The sequence below is a fragment of the Pristiophorus japonicus genome, chromosome 9 (assembly GCF_044704955.1).
Source record: "Pristiophorus japonicus isolate sPriJap1 chromosome 9, sPriJap1.hap1, whole genome shotgun sequence".
Lineage (NCBI taxonomy): Eukaryota > Metazoa > Chordata > Chondrichthyes > Pristiophoridae > Pristiophorus > Pristiophorus japonicus.
Window position 1 is genome coordinate 93144384 of NC_091985.1, and position 12903 is coordinate 93157286.

General features: G+C 42.9%; 1 protein-coding gene across 2 annotated transcripts in view; it reads left to right on the forward strand.

Annotated features, from left to right (window-relative positions):
• cfap36 (cilia and flagella associated protein 36) overlaps positions 1-12903 on the forward strand; it is a 191613-nt gene that overhangs the window by 132480 nt on the left and 46230 nt on the right. For both annotated transcript variants that reach the window (XM_070889594.1, XM_070889595.1), the window contains exon 6: positions 6457-6631. In XM_070889594.1, the coding sequence (XP_070745695.1) occupies positions 6457-6631 (175 nt within the window). The remainder of the gene's footprint in view (positions 1-6456; positions 6632-12903) is intronic.

The window sequence follows — 12903 nt, forward strand, 5'->3', positions numbered from 1 at the left end:
GCTCACCAAAACGTGTTAAGTGGCCCTCCAGCCCAATTAATTGCCCACCCCTGGTCTAGAACTAGGGGCATGAGTCTCAGGATAAAGGGTGGGCCAATTAGGACTGAGATAAGGAAACATTTCTTCACTCAGAGGGTTGTGAATCTTCAGAATTCTTTACCTCAGGACTGTGGATGCTCAGTCGTTTATTTTATTCAAGGGTGAGATCGATAGGTTTTTGGACTCTTAAGGGAATTGAGGGATCTGGGGATCGGTGGGAATATCAGGGTTGGACATCAGCCATGATCTTGTTGAATGGGGGAGCAGGCATGAGAGGCCATTTGCTCCTATATCTTATGTGCTTAATAAATCCAATAGGGAATTCTGGAGAAACTTCTTTTCCCAGCGGATAGTGAGAATATAGAACTTTCTACCATTTGAGGTGAATGGCATAGATACATTTAAGGGAAAACAGAAAGAAAAAAAATTATATGTTGATGGGGGTAGATAAGGAGAGGTGGGAGGAGGCTCGTGTGGAGCAAAAACAGCGGCATAGGCGAGTTGGTTCAAAAAGCCTGTTTCTGTGCTGTAAATTCTATGTAATACTATGTGAAAGTATCCTCTCTCTGCTGGCTACTGCATCCAATGAGTTTGGTTGGATTCAACTCAATTCCTAATGGGAAACTGTACAAAATTGCCTGCTGTTAATTATTAATTAGATATCTCACTCAGGCCATAAGGATTGCTTCTGTGGGAAGTGGAAAGATTCACATTGGTACATGCAGTAGGAGGTGCCATTCTGACGTTATTAAGTTATGCGGGTAGGTCCTGTTTGCAATATTATGACAAGTTTACTTGCAACTGCAATATGCAAGTAAAGTAAATCCTATTATTACAATATTCATTTATGCACTTGAACAGTTAATGCAATACATTACATACTTTATTGAAATGTTACAAAGCTTACTCTTTTAGAGCCTCAAATCTTAATAACTTGGTTAAGTTGTAGTTATTGGCTGCAAGTTTGATTTTCAGCCTTGTATTATGTAATACAGGTTTCATTTTTAAAAAGTAAATCTAATATCTGTTTGATTAAAAAGAACTTGAAGTTTGAGGATACAATAAATTTCTAATTTAGCCTGGAAAATGAGATTTTAATAGCTAAATGGTGTATTTTTTAATTGCAGCACACCGGAGAAAATGTTATAGTTGTTTTGGTGACCAAAATGGTGATTAGCTATCTGGAATAGTAAAACAGTTATGTACAATATAACCAGTCAGCAGATTTTAGCAATGCTAGGTATTTGATTGGGTGGCTTAGGTTTTATGTATCTGAATAATTAGTATCAATAATCCATTATCGAGTTACTATTTTGATTCAAAAGATGTTTAGGTTAAATTGTTGAAGGGCATACAGTCACATTTTTAGGTACATTGCACTAAGTAACTCATTGATATTCTTAAGTTAATTATGGCATTTGCTCAAGTGTTATCACGGAGAATTTAATTAAGAATTATTTTATCAAATGACCATTTACTTTTAGCTTTTTACATTGCACATGAACAGAAACCTTAGGCTTTCAGTGGTACCATAGTGTAATTTCATGACTGATGCCAATTCTATTAAAATGTGTGAACAGTAAAAGCGGGAATCTAAGTGTAAAGATTCTCACTTACAGTCAGCTATTTTGAACAATTATAAATAAATGGGAACATTGGAATTTATAGGCGAGATCATGAGAGCCTAAAGTGGCTGCATATTCTTTAATGCTGATTTAGGAATCATTGTATGCTGACTGATTTAGAAAGCTAGGGAAAATAAAATTTCCAATTATGGATTTTTATCTGACAAAAGGATTATAACAAAAGATCATAAGAAATAGGAGCAGAGTAGGCCATATGGCCCCTTGAGCCTGCTCCGCCATTCAATAAGATCATGGCTGATCTGATCTTGGCCTCAATTCCACTTTCCTGCCTGTTCTCCATAACCCTTGACTCCCCTATCATTCAAGAATCTGTCTATCTCAGTCTTGAATATATTCAATGACTCGGCCTCCACAGCTCACTGGGATAGAGAATTCCAAAGATTCATGACCCTCTGAGAGAAGAAATTCCTCCTCATCTCCATCTTAAATGGGCGACTCCATATTCTGAAATTATGCCCCATAGTTCTAGATTCCCCCCACGAGGGGAATCATCCTCTCAGTCTCTATCTTGTCAAGCCCCCTCAGAATCTTATATGTTTCAATAAGATCACCTCTCATTCTTCTAAACTCCAATGAGTATAGGCCCAATCTGCTCAACCTTTCCTCATAAGACAACCCCTTCATCCTAGGAATCAAACTAGTGAACCTTCTCTGAACTGACGTCAATGCAAGTATATCCCTCCTTAAATAAGGAGACCAAAACTGTATGCTGTACTCTAGGTGTGGTCTCACCAACGCCCTGTACAGTTGTAGCAAGACTTTCCTACTTTTATACTCCATCCCTCTTGCAATAAAGGCCAACATTCCATTTGCCTTCCTAATTACTTGCTGTACCTGCATGCTAACTTTTTGTGTTTCATGTACGAGGACACCCAGATCTCCCTTCACCATAGCATTCTGTAGTTTCTCTCTATTTAAATAATATTTTGCTTTTCTATTCTTCCTACCAAAGTGGAAAACCTCACATTTTCCCACATTATACTCCATCTGCCAAATTTTTGCCCACTCACTTGACCAATCTATGGGCTAGACTTTCCATTATTTTTGCATGCATACCGCCCACTTAATGTCCATTTTAACCCTGAAATAAGGTTGAACGACCACATAAGAACATAAGAAGTAGGAACAGGAGTCGACCATACGGTCCTTCGAGCCTGCTCCGACATTCAATAAGATAATGGCTGATCTGATCATGGACTCAGCTCCACTTCCCCACCCACTCCCCATAACCCCTTATCCCCTTATCATTTAAGAAACTGCCTATTTCTGTCTTAAATTTATTCAATGTCCCAGCTTCCACAGCTCTCTGAGGTAGCGAATTCCACAGATTTACAACCCTCTGAGAGAAGAAATTTCTCCTCATCTCTGTTTTAAATGGGCGGCCCCTTATTCTAAGATCATGCCCTCTAGTTCTAGTCTGCCCCATCAGTGAAAACATCCTCTCTGCATCCACCTTGTCAAGCCTCCTCATAATCTTATACATTTTGCTAAGATCACCTCTCATTCTTCTGAACTCCAATGAGTAGAGGCCCAACCTACTCAACCTTTCCTCATAAGTCATCCCCCTCATCTCCGGCATCAACTTAGTGCCCGTGGTGGCTACATAGTTGCAAAACTCTTGCGTCAGCAGCTCATAAATGAGTGCTTTGCTTATTTACAAAGCTGCAATACTGCTGGGTGTGCAGCTCATACATCAATGGTGTGCATCACCTTGGTGACAGTTAAAGTTTAAGTTGATTCAAGTTAAGTTTAATTATACCCTTTCATGTTAAGGAATCACCACTATGTAACGGTGCAGCTATCTGAGACAATGCGCAACAAGGTTATGTTAAATAAAAAACATTTAATCTGAACATTTGTGTGAAATCATAATTATAACTGTAAAAAACACCCCACCCCCACCCCACCCCACAACAAATTGATCACATATACATCATTCAAATGGTCAACATTTCCAGCAACACAGAACACAAATGCAAACCAACAAGGTAGCCCCCCTCGCCCCTTCCCCCAACCCTCCCAACAAAATAGCACCAACAACATAAAAAGATGCCCAAGACAACACCTGCAGCCATGCACCTCACTTTTCTTCCCCCCCCACTTCTCCTCCCCACCTCTACCCCTTCCCCTTCCCCTTCTGTCTTCAAGCCAACTGGCCAAGGAGCTCCTTAGGCACTGCTTCATTGAGGGGATGATGGCAGAACTGTTGCTTGGACGGATATGGGAGAGGACGGTCCCAAGGTGGGGACGTGCTCCGAGCCAGAAACAATATCTTCCTCCTGGCTCTCATGTGTCGTTGACAATGGGGGTGCGGCACCTTGGGGTGCAGTGCTGCGCTCCAGGACCACTGGGAGGCCTCTGCCACCAGTGTTCCTGGCTATCAGCACCACGGCCTCCGCCATCCGCGGCACGTACTCTGTCATGGTGGCGAACATGCTGGTCAGCTGGTGTGATATGCCCCCCATTGTCTGGAGGATCTGCTGACCTATGTCAACATTCCTCCTGGACAAGTGTACCATATCCCCGCTCAGATCTGCCGCTCGTGGAGCAGACCTGCTGCGTTGAACCAACCTCCGCTTCGTCGGCGCAGTCTTGGAGACACCTGGAGTGCCCTGTGGCAAGGTGCTTGAGCCCGGTACCTCCACGGTGGAGGTGGGAATGGCCGCAGGAACACTAGATGTCATCAGTGTCGAATGGATTATGGAGCTTGGCGATGCAGGCTCCTCAAAGTCCGCACTGTCATCTGTTGAGAAGGGACCCAGCAGATCCCCGGACGAGAATCGGGGCTCCTCAGCACCAGATGGAGGATCGTCCGGCGAGTCCGTCCCCGTGCCCCCAGCTTCTGGGCTCGGTGTTCTTGCATGGGGCCATGCTGCTGGCTGAGCTGCAAAATATAAATGAGGTTATTAGAGGAGAAGGGGGTGCTAGGGTCACAAGGTGATTCCAGCGCTACACACAGCATATGCACGACAAAAGCACCAACTCTATCAAAATCATCCCAGACATCAAATTTCATCACCAAATTCTGCATTGCAATGATTCTCATGAGGCCATCATTATTTAGAGAACATTTTTATGATTCATCTACATATTATTGGTTGGATATGAATGGGTATGGCATCTATTGAATTTACATCACGCAATGGTGTATACTTTACTCACGTGGCTTCACATCAGGTTCTGCAGCTGCATGCGTGGCCGACCGGGGGTGGCTCCCCACTCGTGCCAGCACCTGCTCCTCGATGTCGGTGAGGTTGTTGATGACTGGTGGCCCTCACCCGTTCGCCTCTGCTCGGCCCTATTCTTGGAAAGCTTCTTCTGTAAAAGGTAACACCAGCATGATACGGCATGAGATCATTGTGTGATATCATTGCTAGGTACTGTCACAGTGATTGATACAACACATAACCGACAGATGTAATCATGATTATTATGAAACTTAGCATTCTTTATCTAAAGACGTAACCATCTCTGTGCAAGGCATTACATCTGATTTTAATCACACATTACACTTGCAATTCAAAATATTTAAATATATAAGTACATGTAAGTAAGTAAATGTAATATTTACTCTGGCGGATTCGACAAGGTCATTCCAGCGCTTGCGGCACCGGTTGCCCTCATGAAACTTGTTGGTCGCTGACGAGACCATATCTTCTGGTAGCCTTTGGGGTGGGCTTCCCATGCCCTCCCTGGGTCAATTGACCCCAGCGTGACTTGACCTCCTGCATGAGGGAGGCATTTGTCTCGTCCGAGAACCTTCTCGCTATTTTTCGTCCTCCCAATTTGTTCCTCTCCTTGGTGTATACTGGTTCCCCTTCATCCAAGTCATTAATATAGATTGTAAATAGTTGCAGCCCCACACTGATCCCTGTGGCACCCTATTAGTTATAATTTGTCAACCTGAAAATGACCCATTTATCCCAACTCTCTGTTTTTTGTTAGATTTACCAAAACATATCGAACAAACACGATGTTGCTATCAAATGCGCCATTTTGGGGGAACTCTTCAAAACAAATGCCTGTCCCACATTTAAAACACCTGTTGACTGCCACTGGATTGACAACTCTGGATTGTCTACACTGTTAAAAAGAAATTCTCTAAAACAAATTTTATTACTTTTTTATTTTATTCATATCTGTTGATTTGTTTGTGTATTTCTATTTAAGACCTTTGGGATGATGACCTCTCGGGGGCAATAGGGTGTGGGGACACACTAGTTTGGATTTAGTGTGAAGAAGTAATTATTTGTAGCAATGCAGTAAATAAATAAAAGAAGATTCAATGTCAAGTATAAATTAATTAACCTGATTGTGTTAGATTAGTTCCCATTGATGTATTCCTACACTCAAAGCAAAATTAATGGAATTAAAAAAGGATGAATGGACTTTGTTTTAGATACTATACCAGTGTATTATGTTTATGGTGTAGGCACATTACATTATTTCAATATGTCAAGTATTCTAAAGAAAGATGAGTTTTTAAAAATTGTGTCCGAATGATGAGACTCTTTAAAGCTGTTTCAGAACAGAATTTTTAATCTGTTTTGTTCACTTAATCTTACTACTTATGATGCCTTCTGTCAAATACTGAAGATGGTTGCATTATGTGAGCAATGCAAGGAGGAGATGCCATGTGGTACAGGATGAAAATCTAAATTTCATTCCTTTCAATCCCAAGATTTTAATGCTTTGTTCAAAACTTAATTTGATGCATTTGAACTAAGTAATCTGCACTTGTTCTTACACATGTTGTGTATCTCTTCCCCAGACAATCAAAAGATGAGTATGAACAGGAGATGTCAAAAAGATATGCTACAGAGACAGGAGCTAAAGCTGGAGCAGTAATACAAAGTGACTTAGAGAAAGCGATTGTGGAGAATGCACAGCAAGAGGAAGCAAGACTATCCAGACAACACCAACAAGGAAAGGAGAATTTACAACGGGTAATAAAATGTGTTTAAGTTGGTACTCGTGCATTTGTGGTGAAATGTCATTCTATAAATCTAAATGCATATATCATAGCAACATTTAAAAGGTCTGTTGTAATATTGAATGGTATACAGGCCCGGATTTTGCTGTGAGCGGCAACTGAAAGGCTTTCGCGTTCACCTCACGTACGGTTGACCAGAGACTTTTCATTGGCTTGTCAGCGGAGATTTCTAGTTTTCGGGCATCTAATCCAATGCAGCGCACTCTACAGAGGATCTGTGGCATCTGTGTGCAGTGCTAGCAGCAGGGAGGCTCTTCAACCAATCAGATTGAAGAATCTTCACTGAGCCATGCAGACTGCAAAGTAAAAAACAGGAAATGTAACTTACATTTAAATCATTATACAGGAAGCAAAATAAAGACTGGTACATACACATGAAATTAAGGGAGAGACATAAAAAAGAAAAACCTAAAAACTATTAAAAAAAATGTTTTTTCTTATAGATCTGTAATATTAATTTTCTTCTGAGAGAATGTAACTACATACTTGTAAAATAATTTTTTTAGGGCCGTAAAATAATTTTTTTAGGGCCAGAGAAATTGTTCAGCAGTAATTATTACTTATTACGCTGTTAGAAACTCAGTTATTCCTGATTGTACAAGCCCTAACTTTTCATCTGTCTTTTGAGCGAGAATAGTGGGTAATTAGCCGAAGTTCCGCTATTGCAGTGATCTTTGCAGGTTCCATCGCCGAAGACTACAGCAGCGCAGCCTGTGGAGGAGCAAGGTATCACTGACAGTATCTTCCGGATTTCCACGTTTTAACTCCACTTGTGTGGGCGCCAGAAGTTGCTGTCAGTTTTACCCTGTAATAACGGCAAGCGCTGACAGCCTTGCCGTTATCAGTACAGCAAATCCCAGGCCAACATGTACCCGATTAACATTTGTTGTAATGCTTCATACTTTATAACAAAGTTCAAACTTTGCAATGCAAGATGCAATAACTGCCCACAGTTTTGGATTTGTACCAAAATTGAATTTCCTTAACCTTTACAGTTTTCCTTCCTCCCTCTTCTGAAGACAGTGGTTCACGTTGGGATACTGTTCTAGAGTTGACAGCAACACTCCAGTACCTTCCCCAAGTGGTCATCCATGTGAAAGCATCTACAAGATATTTGAACATGGGAGCAATCACAGCTAACTCTGATTCTATCCTATTTATACCCAAAAGAACTTGTATCCAAGTTTTCTGATGATACAAAGTTAGGTGGGAAAGTAAGCTATGAGGAGGCCTGCAAACGGATATAAACAGGTTAAATAAGTGGGCAATAGGTAGCAGATGGAGTATAATGTGGGGAATGTGAGTTTACTCACTTTGGTAGGAAGAATAGACAAACAGAATATTTTTTAAATGGTGAGAAACAATTAAATGTTGGTGTTCAGAGAGATTTAGATGTCCTCGTACAAGAAACATACAGTTAGCATGCAGGTACAGCAAGCAATTAAGCAGAGCAGGCCTGAGAACACGGAGTGAGAGCGGGGCAAGATAAATAGTGCGAAGGCAGAGCAGGCCCAAGACCACAAGGAGCGAGAGCTGAGCGAGAGCGGAGCAACTCAACAAAGAGTGATCTCAGAGTAAAAAAAAACTAAAGTTACGTGAGCACAAGGGAAGGAGCTGATTGGTGAGTAGCTGGTGTTTTTTTAAGTTTTAATTTTATTTCTGCTAAGTTAGTTAATAATATATTAAATAGAGGTATGGCAGGGCACCTCAGTCCCATGGAATGCACATCTTGTGCCATGTGGGAACTCCAGGCGCTTCCCATGTCCTGGATAACCACATGTGCAGGAAGTGTCGTCAGCTGGAGGAGCTCAAACTCCGGGTTTCAGAGCTTGAGCAGCAGCTGGCGTCACTGCGGTGCATCCATGAGGCTGACAGATATGTGGATAGCACGTTTCAGGAGATGGCCACCCCGCAGCTTAAGAGTGTTCAGGCAGAGAGGGAATGGATGACCGCCAGACTGAAAAGGAGGATCAGGCAGGTAGTGTAAGAGTCCCCTGAGTGCATCTCGCTCTCCAACCGGTGGTGAGGGCAATGGTTCCTCTGGGGAGTACAGCCAGAGCCAAGTCCATGGCACCACGGGTGGCTCAGCTGTACAGGGGGGAAGGAGGAAGATCAGGAAATCAATAGTGATAGGGGATTCAATAGTTAGGTGATTCTGTGGCTGCAGACGTGATTCCAGGACGGTATGATGCCTCCCGTGTGCCAAGGTCAAGGATGTTTCTGTGAGGTTGCAGAACATTCTGAGGGGGGAGGGTGAACAGGCAGAGGCCATGGTCCATATTGGTATCAACGACATAGGTAGAAAGAGGGATGAGGTCTTGCAGCAGCCAGATTTTAGGGAGCTACGAAAGAGATTAAAAAGCAGGACCTCAAAGGTAGTAATCTCCGGATTACTCCGGGTGCCATGTGCTAGTCAGTATTGAAATAGGATAGAGCAGCTGAATGTGTGGCTGGAGAGATGGTGCAGGAGGGAGGGCTTTAGATTCCTGGGATATTGGGACTGGTTCTGGGAGAGGTGGGACCTGTACAGGCTGGATGGGTTGCAGATCAACAGAGCCGGGGCCAATACCCTCGTGTGGGGGTGGTGGGGGGGGAGCGGTTGCTAGTGCTGTTGTGGAGGGTTTAAATTTGGCAGGAGGATGGGCACCAAGATGTAGTATTAGAAAGGAGAAACAAAGTGCACAAAGGAATGGGAAAGACAGATAGCACTAGAGTAACAGATACTACAGTATTAGGTGGAGTCTGACTAAGAGAGAATAAGAATATAAGAAATAGGAACAGGAGTAGGCCATACGACAGGAGTAGGCCATACGGCCTACAAGAAGGTCTATCTAAGATAGATTTACAGTGCAGTGTGTGTGAACGCATGAAGCGTGGTAAATAAGGTGGGTGAGCTGCAGGCTCAAATAGTCACATGAAAATATAATGTTGTGGCGATAATGGAGACCTGGTTCAAAAAAGACAGGATTGGGTACTAAATATTCCTGGATATAAAGTATTCAGGAAAGATAGGGAAGGAAAGAAAGGAGGTAGGCTGGCAATATTGATTCAGGAGCATATTACGTAATGGAGAGAGAGGATGTCCTAGAGAGGTTAATTACAGAATATATTTAGTTAAGAGTTAAGAAATAATAGAGGTGCCATTGCACTACTAGTAGGAAGGATATAGAGGAGCAAATTTGCAGGGAGATTACAGAGAGGTGCAAGAACTATAGAGTAGTGATAATGGGGGACTTTAACTATCTTAATATAGAGTGTGATAGTAATAGTGTAAAGGGCAGAGGGGGAAGAATTTCGGAAGTGTGTTCAGAAGAACTTTTTTAATCAGTGCGTTTCCGGCCCAATGAGGAAGGAGGCATTTCTGGATTTGAATCTAGTTCTGGGGAATGAGGTGGGTCAGGTGGATCAAGTATCAGTTGGGGAACATTTAGGGAACAATGATCATAGTGTCATAAGGTTTAGATTAGTTATGGAAAAGGACAAGGAGCAATCTAGAGTTAAAATACTTAGTTGGAGAAGGGCTAATTTCAGTGGGTTGAGAATAGACCTGGCCCAGGTAAACTGGAATCAAAGATTGGCAGGCAAAACTGTAATTGAACAATGGGTTGCTTTTAAATAGGAGTTAGTTCGGTTACAAACGAGGTACATTCTCATGAGGGGGGGGAGAGGTAGGGCAAGCAAAGCCAGAGCTTCCTGGATGACTAAAGAGATAGAGAGAGAAAGATGAAGCAGAAAAAAGGGACTTATGACAAATGTTAGGTTGAGAATACAAGTGAGAATCAGGCTGAATATAGAAAGTGCAGAGGGGAAGTGAAAAAGCAAATAAGAGGGGCAAAAAGAGAATAGCGGCTAACATAAAAGGAAATACAAAAGTCATCTATAGGCATATAAATAGTAAACGGGTAGTAAGCGGAGGGATGGGGTTGATTAGGGACCAAAAAGGAGACCTACGCATGGAGACAGAGGACATGGCTGAGGTATTAAATAAGTACTTTGCATTTTTTGGAAGAAGATGCTGTCAAAGTCATAGTGAAAGAGGAGATAGTTGAGATGCTGGATGGGATAAAAATTGATGAGGAGGACGTACTCGTAAGGCTGGCTGTACTTGTCATGTAATAGGCTTGCCAGCAAAGTTGAAACCCATGGAATAAATGGGACAGTGGCAGCATGGATACGAAATTGGCTAAGTGACAGGAAACAGAGAGAAATGGTGAATGGTTTTTAAGACTGGAGGAAGATACACAGTGGTGTTCCCCAGGGGTCGGCACAAGGACCACTGCTTTTCTTGATGTATGTTAATGACTTGGACTTGGGTGTTCAGGGCACATTTTCAAAATTTGCAGATGACACAAAATCTGGAAGTATAGCGAACAGTGAGGAGGATAGTGATAGACTTTAAGAAGACAGACAGGCTGGTGGAATGGGCAGACATGTGGCAGATGAAATTTAACGCAGGAAAGTGCGAAGTGATACATTTTGGTAGAACAAATGAAGAGATGCAATATAAACTAAAGGGTACAATTCTAAAGGGGTTGCAGGAACAGAGAGATCTGGGGGTATATTTGCACAAATCGTTGAAGGTGGCAGGACAGGTTGAGAAAGCAGTTAAAAAAGCATACGGGATCCTAGTCTTTATAAATAGAGGCATAGGGGCCCGAAATTGATGGCCCAACTGCCGGCTTCTGCCGAGTTTTCTTGGCGGTTTCCCCGTTTTTTTCGGCGCTCTTCCCTCCGTGGGAGATTGGTGAGGCCATCACGCCGGTGGTTTGGAAGGACTGCTGGGGAGCATACACCGGCGTACATCGCCGAAAAAAAGTCCTCCCACCTGAGGTAGATCCGAGCGATCCTCCACGCCTGCAGGAGAAAAGACCGCCACGTGGGAGCAGGTCTTAGCTGGATGGTAGGTATGAAGACCTGCAAGAAAAGGTAAGTGAGATTTGTTTTTTTACTTCTTTTGCAGCGACTTTGTGTTAAAGGATTCTCTGAAGGTGCGTTTCCCCCCCTCCCTAAGCCCAACCAATCAGAAAGGGGTAGAAGATCCAAAGGCGACATGAGGAAAATCCTTTTTACGCAATGCTGGTTTCTGGCCGTAACGATTTTATGTTGGTCTTTATTGCAAGGAGGTTGGAGTACCACAGTAAGGAAGTTGTATAGGACTTGTGGTTAGACCACACCTGGAGTACTATGCATATCTGATCTGAGGAAGGATATACTTGCCTTGGAGGCGGTGTAACGAAGGTTCACTAGATTGATTCCTGGGATGAGAAGGTTGTCCTATGAGGAGAGATTGTGTAGATTAGGCCTATACTCTCTGGAGTTTCGAAGAATTCGAGATGATCTCATTGAAACATATAAAATTCTGAGGGGGATTGATAGGGTAGATGCGGACAGGCTGTTTCTCCTGGCTGGAGAGTCTAGAACTAGGGGACATAGTCTCAGGATAAGGGATCGGCCATTTAAGACTGAGATGAGGAGGAATTTCTCCACTCAGAATGTTGAATTCTCCACCCCAAAGGGTGGTGGATGCTGAATCGTTGCGTATATACAAGGCTGAAATAGAATTTTGGATTCTAAGGGAATCGAGGGATATGGCAAATCGGCGGGAAAGTGGAGTTAAAGAAAGAAAGACTTGCATTTATATATTGCCTTTCACGACCACCGGATGTCTCAAAGCGCTTTACAGCAATTAAGTACTTTTGGAGTATAGTCACTGTTGTAATGTGGGAAACACGGCAGCCAATTTTGCGCACATCAAGCTCCCACAAACAGCAATGTGATAATGAGCAGATAATCTGTTTTTGTTATGTTGAATGAGGGATAAATATTGGTCAGGACAAAGGGGATAACTCCCCTGCTCTTCTTCAAAATAGTGCCATGGGATCTTTTACGTCCACCTGAGAGGGCAGACAGGGACTCAGTTTAACATCTCATTCGAAAGATGGCACCTCCAACAGTGCAGCACTCCCTCATCACTGCACTGGAGTGTCAGCCAAGATTTATGTGCTCAAATCCCTGGAGTGAGACTTGAACCCACAATCTTCTGACTCAGAGGCGAGTGTGTTACCTTCTGACTCAGAAGCAAGTATGCTACCTACCGAGCCACAGCTGACACAGTTGAGTTTGCAGATCAGCCATGATCTTATTGAATGGTGGAGCAGGCTCGAGGCCATCTGGTGTACTCCTGCTCCTAATTCTTATGTTCTTATGAATCAGTAGCAGGAACCC